General features: G+C 45.0%; 1 protein-coding gene across 1 annotated transcript in view; it reads right to left on the bottom strand.

The window, feature by feature from the left end:
• Positions 1-393: 393 nt before the first annotated feature.
• LOC135508841 (potassium voltage-gated channel subfamily KQT member 1-like) overlaps positions 394-20710 on the bottom strand; it is a 258600-nt gene continuing 238283 nt past the window's right edge. Inside the window, 1 exon segment of the mRNA XM_064929047.1 lies at positions 394-2655. Coding sequence (XP_064785119.1) covers positions 2494-2655 — 162 coding nt within the window. The 3' untranslated portion in view covers positions 394-2493.

Below are 20710 nucleotides of genomic sequence, written 5' to 3'. Positions count from 1 at the left end.
AGAGACCTCTCTCTCTCCCCGCTCTGGCCGTGCTGTTCTTGGGCTATCCCCAGTATTTATTGGCCTTTGAAGGGAAATATAATTGAGTGGTAATTTGAGATGTATTCTTTCTCTCTCACTCCCCTGCCCACATGCCTCCCTCACTCCTGAATGGTTATGGAATATTGAAGTTCAAAGTAGGCACAGTGAACTTCTTTTTTCTCCCCTGATTGCAGTGTGAAGAAAAAACACTGAATTTAAGTATTTTTAAAAACTTTGTGGGATTGAGAGGCCATGGGTTACCTTGACCTGACGTGGCAAATGAAACAGATGCAGCCAAGAACGAAGGATTGAGTCCAAGGAAAGCAAATTATAGACAAGATGAGCTGGTAATCAAGAAACACTGAGCCCAAGGAGAGCCCAGAAAATATAATGAAATAGATTTTTATTTACACCAGATTTACAGAGGTTTTGTGAATATAATTTACAGTCATTCCAATCCGTTTTAAAACACTCTTTGTTGCTCATCATCTCTCAACAGACCAGGAGACTTCCCAGGTTGATCGTTCCACATGATAATAAATATGAGGCAATGTTATTATACACAACTCTTATAAAACTATACAGATCAGCCAGATGTATGTGGCGCAGTTATGTCAAAGAAACTTGCTTTAAAAAGCAACCTGTTAATAGAAAATACATACAACTAATCTTCAACCACGGCAAAATAATAAAATATATACTAGTAGTGGAGCGTCTCTCTCTCTCTCTCTGTCTCTCTCTCTGTCTCTCTCTCTGTCTCTCTCTCTGTCTCTCTCTCTGTCTTTCTCTCTGTCTCTCTCTCTCTCTCTCTCTCTCTCTCTCTCTCTCTCTCCCTCTCTCATACTATAATAATGGAAGGGCTTGCATTCATAGCTTGATTATTTAAAAAAATATTTTTTACTGGCTATACCCAGCTGGGTCCCGGCCGTCGAGAAATATGTGAGAAACTAAAAGAGAAAAAGAGAAGCATTCTTTCTATTCAAATGTTTTAAAGTGCTTTGAAATCAAAGCATGGTACATCTCTCTCTCTTTGTGGTAGCCTGATATTTCAGGGCCTTCACACTAAATTATGTAAGCCTACTGTTTAAATTGTACACATTTTTCCAGTATTTATTTTCATTAGTCAACTCACACACAGAGCAATCTCCCCTTACCAGGAATTCAGCACTTAATTAGAAAGAGAATGAAAAATAATCAGCTCTCTAATGGGGAAAATTCATTTCAAATTGCATACAGCAGTTGGAGTCCAAAGAAGGAAAATAAAAATGTTTTAGCATGAAGAAGGGTGGGTGGTGAAGTGGTTCATAGGAATATCCGAGTGAAAATCTTGGCACGGGGTGTTGAGTCAACTGCAAAAGGCCGTACCATAACTCCCATACTGTTCTTTCTATCACTGTATTTCTGTAATACTGCACTCTGCCTTGTCACGGCTGTTTTGCTATTTTTATTAGCTTAACCGTAGCCGTAAATCAGCGCCAGATTAGTTCCTGCAGAGCTTTTTCCCCCCTCTACTCTGCTCCAGCAGCACAGGCCCAGCCACTAACAGACACACACTCCGGGCAAAGTCAACAGATCATCTCCTGGTCCTTCTCTATGTCACTTGATAACTACCTACAAACATACGCCAGGCCTAAATACAGTAAGCTGAGATGAATTGGTGGCCATATGGAAATAGTGGTGCTGTATTTAGGTTTTTATGGTGCCAAGATAATCAGTAGGATTTGATGAATTCCTCTGTTAGACTTCTGGTCTGCTGTGGTCTTTAATGAGTGCTCCTAATAATGCCATTAATGTGTTGGTTTGCTTGGAAATGATAATAACAATCAGTGCTCTGATGTGCCTCACTGAATGAATACAGTTGAATACATTAGCATAGCTTATGTGACTATTTACAGAGGAGTGAAAGTGGCAGGCTAATCTTATGTAACTAAAGGGGAATTATGTGTGCTTTCCCTACACTCTATGCTGTGGAAGTTTCAGCAGCAGGTTTTCATCGTGCTGCTATTACAAAGGGAGATAGAGAGAAAACACTTCTGAAGAAGAGGAGAACCCCATATCCCCGTTCACCATGATGTGGGGGACGGAGAATGGACGGCATGCCTGTATGCCTGTGGCTGTCAGTATACTGCTACCACGTTACCTCTCACAGTTCTCTACCTCCCGTAACTTTCAGACAAGCCCACCTCTTCACCAGAGGGGAACAGAAGCAGGAGTTGACTTGTTCACATTCTCTCTCTAAGGTCAGAGGTCAAAGACAGTGACATAAAGGTTTTTGGGGTTTATGAGACAAAGTGTAGCATGGGGTACTACATGTATGAGTAGCCAAACTACACCACCTTCCTAATGAAGTAACAAGAGTACTCTCTTTTTCTTTATTTGAGTCTGTGCCCTCTTGGCCAAGCAGCTAATATGTCATGCCTGGTCCTTGCCCCTGGCGGTTTCATCACTGGCACCTCTCTGTCCACTGTGACATCACCGCCCCTCGTCCAAGCTGACGCCGATGCTCTGGCGTCTGACGATGCTGATGCGGGAGCTGTAGGGGGCTGGGGCCCTCAGGAGCAGCTCTGCCTTGGGCTTGTACTGGTCCACCAAGATCTTCAGCACTGCCTCCATCTTATGGTCCATCTGGTATATCTATTTATACAACACACACAAAATAAACAACAGAAGGGCACATGTTGTAGGATGGGTGACTACAGTGAGGACATTTAACAAACAACAGAGACGGCCATATTATACCCATGCTTGACTGGCAGGTTGGCATTTATTGAGATGACTCATGTACTAGAGGCAGCTCTGCAGGGTAGTTACTAGCTGGCACAGCCACAAAGTCATACAATCTGATTTTAAACCGAACCCTTGCCTTATTACCACAACTATTTATATATTCCTGCTACCAGTCACTTTCCAGCCCTGTCTACATGTATATCTGCCTATCACACCTATACTGTAACACTTGCACACACACACACCCTCACTCACACACTTACACTTAGATACAAACACCCACCACCACTCCCACCCACCACTTATGCTGCTGCTTATGCTGCTAGTTTACTATTAGTATTATTTGTTCTGCTATCAATCACTTTCTCCTAATCCTGCCTATATGTACATATCTACTTCAAATACTCCAGTACCCCTTCACATTGTACATTTGGCATTAGCGCTGACCCTGTATATAGCTCCCTCTCCTATTTCTCGTGTTGTCTTTATTATATACACTACCATTCAAAACTTTGGGGTCACTCAGAAATGTCCTTGTTTTTGAAAGAGAAGCACATTTCTTTTGTCCATTAAAATAACATCAAATTGATCAGAAATACAGTGTAGACATTGTTAATGTTGTAAATGACTATTTAGGTTGGAAACGGCAGATTTTTAATGGAATATCTACATAGGCGTACAGAGGCCTATGGCACGTTGTGTTAGCTAATTCAAGTTTATCATTTTAAAAGGCTAATTGATCATTAGAAAACCCTTTTGCAATTATGTTACAGCACAGCTGAAAACTGTTGTCCTGATTGAAGAAGCAATACATCTGTAACGGCGTTCTTCGTTTGTCGAAAGAGAGTCGGACCGAAATGCAGCGTGGTGGTTACTCATGTCTTTAATGAAACAAATGACCATACATGAAATAACTTAGAAATACAAAAACAACAAACGGAACGTGAAAAACCTATACAGCCTGTCTAGTGAACACTAACACAGAGACAGGAACAATCACCCACAAACACACAGTGAAACCCAGGCTACCTAAATAGGGTTCCCAATCAGAGACAACGATAATCACCTGACTCTGATTGAGAACCGCCTCAGGCAGCCATGGACTAATCTATACACCCCACACAACCCCAAGACGAAACACACTACAAATAAACCCATGTCACACCCTGGCCTGACTCAATAAATGAAGATAACATAATAAATATAGACCAGGGCGTGACAGAACCTCCCCCCCTAAGGTGCGGACTCCCGGACGCACATCAAAACAATAGAGAGGGTCCGGGTGGGCGCCTGTCCATGGCGGCGGCTCCGGCTCGGGACGTGGAACCCACTCTATGAATGTCTTAGGCCCCCCTCCTCGCGTCCTAGGATTGTCCACCCTCGCCGCCGACCATGACCTAGTAGTCCTCACCCAGAACCCCACTGGACTGAGGGGCAGCTCGGGACAGAGGGGCAGCTCGGGACAGAAGGGCAGCTCGGGACAGAAGGGCAGCTCGGGACAGAGGGGCAGCTCGGGACAGGGAAGCCCAGCCAGGCATTTGAATCCGGCAGATCCTGGCTGGCTGGCAGTTCTGGCAGATCCTGGCTGACTGGCGGATCTGGAAGAGTCTGGTTGACTAGTGGATCTGGAAGAGTCTGGTTGACTAGCGGATCTGGAAGAGTCTGGTTGACTAGCGGATCTGGAAGAGTCTGCTTGACTAGCAGATCTGGAAGAGTCTGGTTGACTAGCAGATCTGGAAGAGTCTGCTTGACTAGCGGATCTGGAAGAGTCTGGTTGACTAGCGGATCTGGAAGAGTCTGGTTGACTGGCAGATCTGGAAGAGTTTGGTTGACTGGCAGATCTGGAAGAGTCTGGTTGACTGGCAGATCTGGAAGAGTCTGGCTGACTGGCAGATCTGGAAGAGTCTGGCTGACTGGCAGATCTGGAAGAGTCTGGCTGACTGGCAGATCTGGAAGAGTCTGGCTGACTGGCAGATCTGGAAGAGTCTGGCTGACTGGCAGATCTGGAAGAGTCTGGTTGACTGGCAGATCTGGAAGAGTCTGGCAGATCTGGAAGAGTCTGGCTGACTGGCAGATCTGGAAGAGTCTGGCTGACTGGCAGATCTGGAAGAGTCTGGCTGACTGGCAGATCTGGAAGAGTCTGGCTGACTGGCAGATCTGGAAGAGTCTGGTTGACTGGCAGATCTGGAAGAGTCTGGCTGACTGGCATATCTGGAAGAGTCTGGCTGACTGGCAGATCTGGAAGAGTCTGGCTGACTGGCAGATCTGGAAGAGTGTGTGGTGGGTGATTCTGTAACGGCATTCTTCGTTTGTCGAAAGAGAGTCGGACTGAAATGCAGCGTGGTGGTTACTCATGTCTTTTGTTGACGTTGAGGCTGGTGTTTTGCGGGAGTCGCCTGACCGAGGCCCTTTTCTCCCGATTGCTCAGTTTGGCCGGGTGGACAGATCTAGGAAGAGTCTTGGCGGTTCCAAACTTCTTCCATTTAAGAATTATTGAGGCCACTGTGTTCTTGGGGACATTAAATGCAGCAGAAATGTTTTGGTACCCTTCCCCAGATCTGTGCCTCGACACAATGCTGTTTCGGAGCTCTACGGACAATTCCTTTGACCGAATGGCTTTGTTTTTGCTCTAACATGTACTGTCAACTGCAAATGTCCAAACAATTGAATTTACTACAGGTGAATTACAATCAAACTGTAGAAACATTACATTTACATTTAAGTCATTTAGCAGACGCTCTTATCCAGAGCGACTTACAAATTGGTGAATTCACCTTCTGACATCCAGTGGAACAGCCACTTTACAATAGTGCATCTAAATCATTAAGGGGGGGGGTGAGAAGGATTACTTATCCTATCCTAGGTATTCCTTGAAGAGGTGGGGTTTCAGGTGTCTCCGGAAGGTGGTGATTGACTCCGCTGTCCTGGCGTCGTGAGGGAGTTTGTTCCACCATTGGGGGGCCAGAGCAGCGAACAGTTTTGACTGGGCTGAGCGGGAACTGTACTTCCTCAGTGGTAGGGAGGCGAGCAGGCCAGAGGTGGATGAACGCAGTGCCCTTGTTTGGGTGTAGGGCCTGATCAGAGCCTGGAGGTACTGCGGTGCCGTTCCCCTCACAGCTCCGTAGGCAAGCACCATGGTCTTGTAGCGGATGTGAGCTTCAACTGGAAGCCAGTGGAGAGAGCGGAGGAGTGGGGTGACGTGAGAGAACTTGGGAAGGTTGAACACCAGACGGGCTGCGGCGTTCTGGATGAGTTGTAGGGGTTTAATGGCACAGGCAGGGAGCCCAGCCAACAGCGAGTTGCAGTAATCCAGACGGGAGATGACAAGTGCCTGGATTAGGACCTGCGCCGCTTCCTGTGTGAGGCAGGGTCGTACTCTGCGGATGTTGTAGAGCATGAACCTACAGGAACGGGCCACCGCCATGATGTTGGTTGAGAACGACAGGGTGTTGTCCAGGATCACGCCAAGGTTCTTAGCGCTCTGGGAGGAGGACACAATGGAGTTGTCAACCGTGATGGCGAGATCATGGAACGGGCAGTCCTTCCCCGGGAGGAAGAGCAGCTCCGTCTTGCCATCACAAGGATTATCGACGGAAACAGGATGTACCTGAGCTAAATTTCAAATCTCAAAGCAAAGGTTCTGAATACTTATGTGAATAAGGTATTTCTGCTTATTTATTTTTTTCAATTTGCACAAAATACTAAATACCTGTTTTCACTTTGTCATTATGGGTTATTGTTTGTAGATTGCTGAGGAATTTTTATTTAATCCATTTGAGAATGTGGCTGGAACGTAACTGTCACATTCTGACCTTAGTTATTTTGTTGTCTTTGTTTTAGTATGGTCAGGGAGTGAGTTGGGTGGGTTGTTTATGTTAGTTTTTCTATGATTTGCTATTTCTGTGTTTGGCAAGGTATGGTTCTCAATCAGAGGCAGCTGTCAATCGTTGTCCCTGATTGAGAACCATATTTAGGGAGCCTGTTTTCTATTGTGTTTCGTGGGTGATTATTTTTTTCTGTTTTCTGTTGTGTGTCTGCACCAGCCATTTTCGGTCGTTTCTCTTTGTTATTTTGTTATTTCCATGTTCATTCTAATAAATATGGACACGCTGCACCTTGGTCCTCACCTTCTTCCACCATCGACGGCCGTTACAGTAACAAAATGTGTAAAAAGTAAAGGGGTCTGAATACTTTCCGAAGGCACTGTACAGTATATATTTTTAAACTTTTAGTTACACTATTTTGATATTGATTACTGCACTATTGGGTTGAGCTTGCAAGTGAAGTATTTCACTGCACTTGTGCATGTGTCAATAAAACTTGAACTTGAACCCTAAACTTAACCACACTTCTAAACTTATGCCTAAACCTAACCTTACATTTTTTATGAATTTTTACAATATATAGCCAATTTTGACTTTGCAGCTGGTCCATCTAGTGGAAATCTAGTAATTATTTGTGCGTGACTAGAGTCAATCAGTGAGGGCATTTAAATGGGTGCAGCAGTTGAGGAGTGTCCCTGAGTTTGTGCCTTTCTTTTGTCCGCGATGCCAGGTCTCTAATATGACCCCATCCCAATGACAGACCAGTGGCGTATAATAACATGTTTGTCTATCTGTCACGGTCTACCTACTAAAACCACTCATTATAGCAGCTGGGCCGGTTGAGTGATCCAGGAGTGGGAGGGCTCTTAGGGCACGCACACCCACACCCACACCCACACGCACACGCACACACACACACACACACACACACACACACACACACACACACACACACACACACACACACACACACACACACACACACACACACACACACACACACACACACACACACACACACACACACACACACACACACACACACAAGGAGCTGTGGCTGCATGGCTACTGTTGACATGGTGTTTCAACTGTAAACAGAGGTGTGTGTGTCTGTCACCCAATTGATAGGGACATCGCATCTCCACCAGGCGACTTCTTTCTATTACTAACCCAGACTGTTTGCCGACACACAGACACACACTCGTGCGCACACCCCTTTCTGAACATCAATGAGTTTTTACAGATCTTTACTGCAATGCTTTGCGTCTTCAAATCTGAGTTATCCAGTTATCTTTTCAGGAAGGCACCATCTTAGGCTTCACTTAACACTACTTGTTAACCTGATTTATAAATGCAATAGAGACCAATGGTAATGGCATCTTTTTGTAGGAACTAACTCGTGTTATATACACGAGTTACGTTCATTGGACAAAGCCTATGGGGAAATTAATGGAGCTTTTGTAAGGTTTTTGGATAAGTGCAGAAAATAAGGTCAGAGGTAAACACAGGCTTAGAGGAGATCTGATACGTTTTGTTCCATGAGATCATCTTCATCAGCTAACGCCACATTTTGTGAATTTTGAAGCATTTATGTCATCAGAAAAAGCACATAAAGGCTTCATAACTCATAAAGTTCATGTAAACTGACTGCTGTTATCTCATAGAACAAAAGGTATACGATCTCCTAAGCCTGTGTTAACCTCAGACTTTATTTTCAGCATTTATCCCAAAACCCTAGTCTTTCCCCATTCATTTTCCCCATAGGAATGGCTGAACGAACCAGAGGTAAGTCGTTTTCCGTTTTTTTAGGACTACAAGCTGGCAAACTCTATGGTCATTGAGATACCTGGTAATGGATCCTGACGAGGTTGAAGGGAAGAGAAAAGTACATCAAAGTATGTGAAGGAGCCATGGCATCTCATACAACAGACAGACTGGAATTTGTACTCTCATTCCAGTCATAACTGATAGTGAGGAACCATGCAGTATTTTGTCTGAAATTCACATTGCAGACTTCACTGGTATTTTTTTTGTGTGTTGAGAATCAGGCGCCTCTTATCCATCTTTGAGTGTGTGTGCTTGACAGTCATGACACTTTTATAGTAGACCAGGACATTGGGTATCACTCATTGTTATTGGGATATGAAACCATGGATGAGGGATATTAAATCACATACAAAAAGACCCCCCCCCCCACACACACACACACACAGCGATGATTCAGTCAGGAATCATATCATCATCAAAGTAGGAAGGAAGCAAAATAACAAAAGGTTAGAAGAAGCCTTGGATTAGACTATAATGTTTATCATGACCCACATAGCTGTGTTAAGTATTTAGACCACATGTAATCTGGGCTAAACTGGGTTAGGGTTAAAATCCTGAACAGGGTTAGGGTTAGGGCTCAAGCTAGAGTTCTGAACAGGGTTAGGGTTAAGCCTTTCTTGTTACTGTGTTTTTCCTCCTTTTCCGGGGCTTTAAATCCAACCCTAACCCTAACCCTAGCTTCATGTCCACATCCTGGTTTAACCCTAACCCTAACACTAACCCTAGCTTCATGTCCACATCCTGGTTTAACCCTAGCTTCATGTCCACATCCTGGTTTAACCCCTAACCCTAACACTAACCCTAGCTTCATGTCCACATCCTGGTTTAACCCTAGCTTCATGTCCACATCCTGGTTCAACCCTAACCCTAACCCTAACCCTAGCTTCATGTCCACATCCTGGTTTTTAACCCTAGCTTCATGTCCAGCTTCATCCTGGTTTAACCCTAACCCTAACCTAACCCTAGCTTCATGTCCACATCCTGGTTCAACCCTCAACATCCTAACCCTAGCTTCATGTCCACATCCTGGTTCAACCCTAACCCCAACCCTAACCCTAGCTTCATGTCCACATCCTGGTTCAACCCTAACCCTAACCCTAGCTTCATGTCCACATCCTGGTTTAACCCTAGCTTCATGTCCACATCCTGGTTTAACCCTAACCCTAACCCTAACCCTAGCTTCATGTCCACATCCTGGTTTAACCCTAGCTTCATGTCCACATCCTGGTTTAACCCTAGCTTCATGTCCACATCCTGGTTTAACCCTAAACCCTAACCCTAACCTAGCTTCATGTCCACATCCTGGTTTAACCCTAGCTTCATGTCCACATCCTGGTCCAACCCTAACCCTAACCCTAGCTTCATGTCCACATCCTGGTCCAACCCTAACCCTAGCTTCATGTCCACATCCTGGTCCAACCCTAACCCTAGCTTCATGTCCACATCCTGGTCCAACCCTAACCCTAACCCTAGCCTCATGTCCACATCCTAGTTCAACCCTAACCCTAGTTTCATGTCTACATCCTGGTCCAACCCTAACCCTAGCTTCATGTCCACATCCTGGTCCAACCCTAACCCTAGCTTCATGTCCACATCCTGGTTCAACCATAACCCTAGCTTCATGTCCACATCCCGGTTAAACCCTGACCCTAACCCTAACCCTAGCTTCATGTCCACATCTTGGTTTAACCCTCACGCTAACACTAACCCTAACCCTAACTTCATGTCCACATCCTGGTTTAACCCTAGCTTCATGTCCACATCCTGGTTTAACCCTAGCTTCATGTCCACATCCTGGTTTAACCCTAGCTTCATGTCCACATCCTGGTTCAACCCTAACCCTAACCCTAACCCTAGCTTCATGTCCACATCCTGGTTTAACCCTAGCTTCATGTCCACATCCTGGTTCAACCCTAAACCCTAACCCTAACCCTAGCTTCATGTCCACATCCTGGTTCAACCCTAACCCTAACCCTAACCCTAACCCTAGCTTCATGTCCACATCCTGGTTTAACCCTAGCTTCATGTCCACATCCTGGTTCAACCTTAACCCTAACCCTAACCCTAGCTTCATGTCCACATCCTGGTTAGCTTCATGTCCACATCAACCCTAACCCTAACCCTAACATCCTAACCCTAGCTTCATGTCCACATCTGGTCCAACCCTAACTTCTGGTTTAACCCCAGCTTCATGTCCACATCCTGGTTCAACCCTCAACCCTAACCCTAACCCTAGCTTCATGTCCACATCCTGGCTTCAACATCCTGGTTTAACCCTAACCCGAGCTTCATGTCCACATCCTGGTCCAACCCTAAAACCTAACCCTAGCTTCATGTCCACATCCTGGTTTAACCCTAGCTTCATGTCCACATCCTGGTTTAACCCTAGCTTCATGTCCACATCCTGGTTTAACCCTAACCCTAACCCTAACCCTAGCTTCATGTCCACATCCTGGTTTAACCCTAGCTTCATGTCCACATCCTGGTTTAACCCTAGCTTCATGTCCACATCCTGGTTTAACCCTAGCTTCATGTCCACATCCTGGTTTAACCCTAACCCTAACCCTAGCTTCATGTCCACATCCTGGTTTAACCCTAACCCTAACCCTAGCTTCATGTCCACATCCTGGTTTAACCCTAACCCTAACCCTAACCCTAGCTTCATGTCCACATCCTGGTTCAACCCGAACCCTAACCCTAGCTTCATGTCCACATCCTGGTTCAACCCGAACCCTAACCCTAGCTTCATGTCCACATCCTGGTTCAACCCGAACCCCAGCCTCACTAACAACCATAACCCTAATTCTACACTCTTAAAAATAAAGGTGCGAGTTGGAACCAAATAAGGTTCTGGAGAGCGATGCAATAGGGGAAACATTTTAGGGTTTCTGAAGAACCATAAATAGGATGGTTCTTTGAAGAACCGTACTAAGATCCAAAACCAGAAATGTTTCGGCCCTCCAGGACCGGAATTGAATAGTCCTGCTGTAGGGTTGCCTTGTTTGTATATTTCCCAGGGTGCCTTGAGTGAATTTAAGAGTTACTCGTACCAGCCATGACTGTGTTTGCTAGAGACAGAGACATGGTTGTTGCATTCATTCATGCTCTGTCAAGTGGCCTTCACCAAGTAAGATCCTAAGTGAATAATATGTTGTCTTTAAAATGTAATTATTTAAGACAATACATTTTTCGTAAGGACTTATTTTAAGGACCTAGTTTTACCATAATGCAGTGACCTGAAACTCATAGTTTACAGGCCACATCAGGTCACATTTTGCTGGTTTGCAAAGAGATGTGTAATTCCTATTAGAATCCAGCCAGAGTGGGGATATTCAACATTTTGAACTTCTATTCACCCACAACCTACATTCAGAATGACTGCCAGGTAAGGGAAGAGTAACATATGAGACTATCTTAAACATCTAAACTGGAAAAAAACATTTCAGTATGACTAATGGTTGCAATAAGTCCAAGTAACAGATTGGAATAGTTTAGAAACATTTGTTATTTATATTTGAGTAGCATCAGATGAATTAATCAATGTATGTACAAAAATGTAGATATTGAAACTTACAATAAAAAAAATCTACCTGCAATAGAGCATGCTGGGAAAGATGATAATGATGGGTGTGGTTTTGGTTCAACTCTAATTTTGAACACCAACACTAACCGCTTTGTTTAAATGGAACTATTTACAGTGCTAATGTAACTCTTAAATCAACACTAGAAATGTTACATTGAAAAATCAACACTAGTTAACACTGGCCAATTTGCTGCGTGGTATGAAAAGAACTTCCATACATTTCAAGTGCCTTTAAGAATTCTGATGAACCGTAGATGCCACGTCAAGAACCCCACACTTAACTCAAAGGTTCTTTATTGGGCAAGAGTTCTCCAAGGAAGCCTTAAGGAAGAACAGTTTAAGAACCTTCATTTTTTTCAGTGTAGCTTCGTGTCCACATCCCAGTCAACTCTCACCCTAGCCTAATAGGTGTTAGCTCAGGGAGCTAACACATGTCATCTGGTCTCAGGCAAGGTGCTTATCAAACCACCTCCATTACACTGATCCTAGATCTATGCCTGCTGGCAACTTCAACCCAGGGTAGGCAGTGGTAGGCAACATAGAAGGGTGTGTGACTGACTGCTGCTGGGATTGTGTCACTGTGGAGGGGCAGGGATGGCTGGTGACAACGCTGTCTGCCTCACTGTGTCAAAGGACATGTGATACACAGACAGGTGATGCCTCAGCTGTCCCCAACCCACCCACCCCACCCTCCTAAACAGCACATGGTACAAACCACCAGACAGCCTCCCCGCCCCACTCATACTATGTGGCACAATTTTTTTTATATATAGGGCGGGGCACCAAAGCCCTTAGGATAACACAGCAGCCTGAAAATCACAAACATTTTCAATTGAATGTTTAACTGAAACTGCATGGGCCAAATTTCTTTAGGAGGGGGACAACAAAGCTAGACTGGGACCCCACCCTGCCAAGCCTAACCAATAGTAGGGGAAACACTGTTCTGAGACCCATAGAGACCCAACCCTCTCTCTGCAACCCTGTCTGTCCCAAAGTGTCTCTTTACAGGGGGACAGCAGTGGGGGGAACGTGGGCTTAGTGGGGACCAACTGGGGACAGGGGACCAGGACCCAATGGCTGTGTTGACAGAGGAACACCCTTCCGTTCCTGGCTTACCTCCTGCCCCTTCCCTGGGACCGGCTGTATTATCTGCAGAGCAGCCTCACCCAGCCGCTAAATACTGCTGAACGCCAAATGCCCCGTTCTTTGTTCGTTTGAGTTTGTTTGACGACAACAACAACAACAGCAAAGCAGTCAGTTCAGTCCAGAGCTCAGGCTTGTCACAGCTCTGCCCAATTCATACTCATGTGTGACCCTAGTCAGCCTACTAAACACCAATTATCACACAGCAAAAATAAACGAGAGAAATGAAAACCTGCCTCAAATTATAGTAGTTCTTGTCACAGTTAATTAGCACATCTAGCATATCTCCTCCTGCTCACAGACTGGACTAAAAAGACTGGACTGCCTGGTCTAATTGCATGGTTCATTTTGAGTCCAAATAAAGGCCATGTCTGCATCTGAAATGGCACCCTAGTACCAATATAGTGCGCTACTTTTGACCAGAGTCTATAGGCCCTGGTCAAAAGGTAGTGCACTATATAGCGAATAAGTTACCATTTAGGACGCAGTCCATTTCTGGGCTGAGTCGAGGTAGAATATAATATACTGCAGGTCTAAATTTAGCTTCTTCTTTTTTTCTTTCCAGAGGGGCAATAGCATAATTACTATGGATAATTACTCTGTGTTGAAGCTGCTTCGGGGAAAAACTGTTCTAGCTTTACCATCTTGAGTGGAACAAACACAGTAGGTTAATCTAAACAAGGTTTCTGGAAGGAGCACTTCAGGGAAACTCTCTGACACGTGTCATCATGTGATTCATACTGCCATCTGTTGGAGGGAGGGAAAGGTTGGGTTGTTGCTGTTGAGGTATTACAGTATATTAATGTTAATGACATGCAGTAATAGCATGGATACTAAGAAATAGAGACGCTCTATTGCAACAAATCCATGAGAAAGTAATAGGCTGAGAATTGCTTTATATCCTAGACCTGTAATGTAGAACTATTATTCGGTGATATTATGAAGTGGGCTGCTATTCAGGAGTAAAACACAGGTTTGAATGGCAACATCTCCAGGAATGCCTTAATAAACACGGACCGATGCCGACGCCTTTTTGTTGTTGTTGTTGGACCGGACCAAATCTGAACCAATCATAGACAACTGTTTGGTTCAGATTTGGTCCAGTCCGGTCTGGCCATGATTTGGCCCAAACATACTGTAGACATTGATGTTTGGTTCAGATTTGATCTGGTCTGGACTGGCCTTGATTTCAACGTCCACAGACTGGCCTTGATTTGGCCCAATCATAGACATTTATGTTTCAAGTTTGGACAGCACAGTACAGTACTGCAGAACACAGCAGTGTACAGTACATTACAGTACAGTAAAGACAAGTGGAGTATAGTACAGTACAGTAAAGTACAGTACAATACAGTAGAGCAAAGTAGAGAACAGTAAAGTGTTCAGATTTGGTCTCGTCCGGACCAACCACATTTTTACTTGTTTTGGGGCAGAGCTCATTAGAGTAATACCCAGCATGCTTTGTAAGTGTTTGTTTATACATTTACATTTTCAGTCATTCAGCAGACACTCTTATCCAGAGTGACTTACAGTCAGTGTATTCAGCTAAGGTAGATAAATAACAACATATCACAGTCATAGCAAGAAAAAAACATCTATGTAATCGTTACTGAGGCTCTTCTTTCCTATATTAAATAGACAGAACAATTATTATCGTGATAAAATGGTTATTTCAATAAGAATGTGTGTGCAGTTGAAATTTTGCCATAAAATCAATGACCAAAAAATAGTTATTTTCAATATCTGTAAATGTCTTTTCAACTTTCATTCTGAACTGAAAATGAACCTGATTTCAACTTTTCAGCATCCAGATAAAAAAATAAAAAAAGATTCAGACTTTGAAGTTGTGTTCATTTCAGGTTATTACTGGGCTGGCATCTAAGAGGAGTTAGCCCTATTTAAAAAAACAAGATTTCTGTCATTGAACTGCCGTAGCTCTCCATCACCCTCGAACATTGGGAGAGAAATGGAGCGACAATTGGCAAAAGAAAACAATTCCACAAGTCACGATCGGTGCCCATCGTGATATGTGTGACATTTATTTTCCCTCTGGTGACCCTGGACTGGAGCCCCTGCATATCAGCCCAGCCAGCCCCATCCAACCACAGCTAGGGCTCTCTCTCTCTCCCTCACTGTCTCTGGGCCTTGGGTCTGAAGCCGAGGGCATGTCAGTGGAGCTTCCTTTTCCCCTGCACAAGAATAACAACACGGGGTCAGTTCAGGTGAGCCTGGCTCAGCCGAGGGGTTACTCGGGGCCCTCTGCCCAGGCCTCCGCTGCCCTGCCTGGCTTCATTCTCATTGTGTGAAATCCCCCCTCCTATGGCCCCTGACCCAGCCTTACTACCTCCGCCCATCTCTTGGAGCAGAAGCAGAGAGATCTCACACAATGGACAATGTACCGTAGGAGCACACACTGGGCTCGCTGTGTGTATTTGTGTGTGTATATGTTTATGTGTGTGACTAACAAGCTGCACTGTGGTCATCAGAGGGGAGGGGGGGGGGGTTTAGAAGGAAGGGAGGGTGGATAGAGGGAAGGAGGAACAGAGGGACGGAGGGGGGTTGGCTTTTGTCTCCAGCCATGTTTGTACATTTTGAATGGAGGAGAGATGCGGCCGCCCTCCCAGACTCCCAGGGTTAGGCCTTGAGAAGAGTAATGGAGCGAGGAGAGAGGCTGAGCGCAGATGAAGCTTCAGATGACCTATGGGATCTAGTGTACCATATAACTTCCTAGACATCTGCCTTCTCCCCAGTATACAGAGACTGAGAGAGAGAAAGGAAGAGAGATAGAGATAGAGAGAGCAGACAGAGAGAGAGAGAGAGCAGACAGAGAAAGAGAGAAGACAGGGAGAGAGAGCAGACAGAGAGAGAGAGAGCAAACAGAGGGAGAGAGAAGACAGAGAGAGAGAGAGAGAGAGAGAGAAGACAGGGAGAGAGAGAGAGAGAGAAGACAGAGAGAGAAGACAGAGAGAGAGAAGACAGAGAGAGAGAAGACAGAGAGAGAGAGAAGACAGGGAGAGAGAGAGAGAGAAGACAGAGAGAGACAGAGAGAGAGAGCAGACAGAGAGAGAGAGAGAGAGAGAGAAGACAGGGAGAGAGAGAGAGAAGACAGAGAGAGAGAAGACAGGGAGAGAGAGAGAAGACAGAGAGAGAGATACAGAGAGAGGGAAGACAGAGAGAGAAAGCAGAGAGAGAGAGAAGACAGGGAGAGAGAGAAGACAGAGAGAGCGATACAGAGAGAGAGAGAAAAGGAGAGAGAGAAAAAGCGAGAGATGTTTTATGATGTCCGTTCCTCTCTGGGAGCGTGGAACAGAAAGGTCCTGAGGAGGGAGAGGGAAGAGGGAGGAATGGAGGGAGGAGAGAGGAGGGAGAGGGGAGAACAGACAGATTCACTTCAAAGCAGACTTAGCCCAGTGTCATTTAGAGCGTTGTTTTTCCTGATTTCTGTATGTTAACCCTTGTCAACTCGTCTCTTTCATATTTGCAAGAGAGATTGTTTGTCATGAGATTTGTTGATGACAAAGGAATGCGATAGTCATATCTCATCGCTTCTGTATATTGATGTATGTGAATGTCCACTCCATATGTATTTGGACAATGAGGCTTATATTTTACATTTGGCTCTATACTCCAGCATTTGGGATTTGAGTATCTAGTCCCCTAATGTGAAGAAGTCATAAGTATTTGGACACATCCACTTAGTGTATCAAAGGAGTCAAAAGTTTAGTATTTTGTCCCATATTTTGAGCACACAATGACTACATCAAGCTTGTAACTCTACAAACTCGTTGGATGGGTTTGCAGTTTGCTTTGGTTGTGTTTTGATAATGTTTTGCCCACTGAATGGTGAATGATGACTCGAGTAATTGTCCATCTAAGTGAGTAGATAAGATGTTTCTGAACATTTCAAAATGAATCTTGATAATTCCATGATCAAGAAAAATCTTGAATGAATCATGAATAATGATGAATGACATGCCATTCATAGGCTACAACAAAACATGCTAACATCTCACCATTACCAATAACAGGGGAGGTTAGCATTTTTGGTGGGATAAGATCTTTATTCATGATTTTTGGGGTATGTTCATATATGTTATCATGGTAGCATCCACATTAATATAGAAGTGTTCCCGAAACATCTTCTATTGTTATTTACAATAAAAGTGTCTTCAAAATGACACAATAGAGTATTCACCATTCAGTTCCTGTTGGGCATAACATAACCTGAAACACGACCAAAACAAAACTGCAAATGCATCCAACAAGTTTGTAGAGTCACAGCGTGATGTTGTCCTGGCTTGCGCGCTAGGAATATGGGACCAAATACAAAACGTTTGACTACTTAATACACTAGAAGTAATGTTGGGGAGCTACTTGTAGTTAACTAGTAATTAAGCTACATTTTACAGTATCTTGGTGGTAATTTAACTAAATTCTTATCTTGGTAGTGTTTTCAGAAGTTAATTACTGTTTTGCCATGTGGTGGTGTAGATAACTACTGGAACTACACACTACTAGTTTTGCAAAATGAAAAGAAAAATATGGTTGAAGTAGGAATTTATTTTCCTTTTCGGCATCAGACCTGCATAATTCTCACTTGAAACCTAGTTTTTGTGTATAACCTCTAACTGTAACTCCTAACCCTAACCATAAACCTAACCCCTAGCCTAGCTAATGTTAGCCACCTAGCCAACGTTAGCCACAGACATTGGAATTCGTAACATATCATACGTTTTGCATTTCACAGGCATTGTTACGTCTACTCCTGTGTCCGGGTTGCAGCATTGGAGTACAGAGCCAAATACATATTTCTGGCTTCACCGTCCAAATAAATACAGAGGGTAGTGTATGTGTGTGTGTGTTATTGTCATTACCTCAGGACAAACATGACACTGAGGGTGTGGTGTGTTTTACTACAAAGCTGGTACAATCTGGGAAAAGTGTGTGTGTGTACTGTATGTGTGTGTAGACTCAGGGCTTGTGTGTTGATTTGAACCGTGCATCTAGGTGTTTTGTGTGTTGATTTTGAATCCAGTGCAGGAGAGAAATACTCCCAAACAAATGTGTGTGTGCACAGATCAAATTCACCAACAACTAACCAATGATCGGACCAACCAACCAGTAACTACGGCCAACTGGAAGCACACGGAGCACAGCTCAGATACACAGAGCCCGTCCGGCCCCTGCCAAGACGAATGGATTCAGTTTAACATTGGCAGATACAATATGTTCTTTGTATTTGTAAAAAGGAGAAAAGGGAGGAGAAGTGGAGGGAGGGCGGTGTGGGTTTTGAGCAGAGGGATTTGGTGGTGGCGTGGAGTGAGAAGGAGTATTTTTGATTTTTTTTTTAAAGAACAGGAAATCAAGCGAGAGCACCTGACGCACATGATAAGTATCAAGGCCTTTGCCACGTGCCAAAGCCTTTCCAGGGGGGGCAGGGACAGGCGCTCGCCACCGCCTAATCTCCTTCACTGAGTGGGCGTGCTCTCAAAGCTGCTTTGTTTCAGAGCTACTTTCACAAGGAGGTACAATCCACGTCCGTATGGGGCGAGTGGCCTCTTTCTCTCTCTCTCCCACCCCACCCCTCAGCCCCTCATCCACATCTCTCACTCCACTCTCCTTAGCACTGTTGTTGGGAGTGCCATTTTCCTAGTCCCCTGACCCGGGCCATCAGGGCCCACATACAGTACAGCAGACGGACAGAATGACAGCTGGAGGGACGGGGGGGGGGGTTTATTTGATTTACTGATCACCCTGTTTGGACATGACTGAGGAGCTGTGAGGGGGAACGTGTGGGAACAGTGGCGGCTTTCATGTCGAGAGAGAAAAAAACCACCTCGACATCAATTCAGATGGAGAGAGACGTGCGATGGCTTTGAAATGACGGTGGTGGGGCCATTAGCGTTTTTCACGTTGAGCGATGTGGGAGTCGGCAAAATGTTACTGAACACCAAATACACGCGGTGGATAAACAGGCTAGTTGCAGGGTGAAGAGGTGAATTATGAGACTTGTTCTGACTGATGAGTTACCTGTCAGACTGCTGAGGCAGCAGTGAATTAGCTTTCGTGTTGTTGCTGCTGCTGTTCTCACAGCAGCGTGGATGCGTGGAAGTCTATCGCTGAATGAGTGCCTGTCAGTTAGTGAATAAATATATCTATATGGGTATCTCTTGGTATTATCATCACTGTGGTGTGGAAAATGTAACATTCATGTCTTATACAGGGAGCATCTTACAACATACCACCTTACTGTCAGCCACAGAATAAAATAGAACATCTATTGCATTGTCCTTCGCAGACCGATTCAAACCCCCATTTAGTCGGCTCCATCAAGCTGTCACCACACATGAGGATGCCACTCCAGTCTGGCTGTCATAAAAACACATCATAATCATTTTATTTCACAAATCTGCCAGTAAAGCCTTGTGGATGTGGAATAAAACTCGGGACCTGGGAGTGAGGTCCTGTAAAATACTGGGCCAGTTGCCTTTTTCAGCAAATGTCCCTGGCGACAGCTGGAAGTCCTCCCCTCTTTACTGGTCCCCAGCTTGGTGGCCCAGGGGACGAGAGTGGCAACAAACACACCAAACACACACACACACAGGCGCATGCAAGGACACACGCGCGAGCACACACGCATACCCACCCAGACACACGCACACGGCTGTTCCTCCAGGACCATGATTTCTCCAAAGAGCCCTGACAATACTACTACACTTCAATGCGAATTGGCATCTGAAATGAAACCTTAGTAGAGTCAACCTCCCTGTGAAACTGACTATATGCATTTCAACCGCAATATTCATCTAACTCCGTTAGTATTGTGTTGCGGGGAAACAACTTGTTCAACTAACGTAACAATGACTCCTGACATCTCTCCCCCACCTTCATCAACATGCCAATGACTCAATGGGACAAACATGGCATCATCTGTTCACCAGCCTGGTCTTCAAACCCTGCCCTACCCTGGCAACCTGTTGCTGGGTCTGTCTGTGATTCCCTCTGGCTGTCTGTCTGTCGCTTGACTCACCAGGCCTGTTGGCAGCTGGTAGCTAAAACACTGTTACCAACCAACCATGCACGGTTCCCCAACAAGGGAGGTTTACAAGTGTGGTTTAAATGTCAAAGGACAGGGACACATGGGGCTGGGGTGCCTGGGGGCTGTTTGACTGGGGGCTTGGGGTCCAAGGCGTCCCCGGGCTAGTCCTGAGCTCCCCTGTGTGGCCAACAGGAGAGGCTTTATGGGGGAGAGGTGGCCCCTGGACCAGCTGCTACCACACATTGCCTCCACAACCAGTCTTGGTAGCTAGCCTCATGGTTGCACACCAGGCAAGGGAAGTGGCTGTTTTAAACAGAATAATGTTTGTCTTCCTCTAGCCTGGTCCCAGATCCGTTATTGCTGTCTATCCAACTCAAGACAGCACAAACGGATCTGGGACAAGGCTATTCTTCCCCTGATAGTCTTTGTCTTGGTACTAATTAGAGCATTGGCCTATTATGTTAAATCTCATGAAATAAATGACATCGCTTAGCTACAGGTCAAAGGTTAATGAGATACTAACTCCTACATCTGTTTGGGTGTCAT

This window comes from Oncorhynchus masou, chromosome 22 (assembly GCF_036934945.1).
Source record: "Oncorhynchus masou masou isolate Uvic2021 chromosome 22, UVic_Omas_1.1, whole genome shotgun sequence".
Classification (NCBI taxonomy): domain Eukaryota; kingdom Metazoa; phylum Chordata; class Actinopteri; order Salmoniformes; family Salmonidae; genus Oncorhynchus; species Oncorhynchus masou.
The sequence above is the reverse complement of the archived record's forward strand: the minus strand, read 5'-3'. Positions and strand labels throughout refer to the sequence as shown.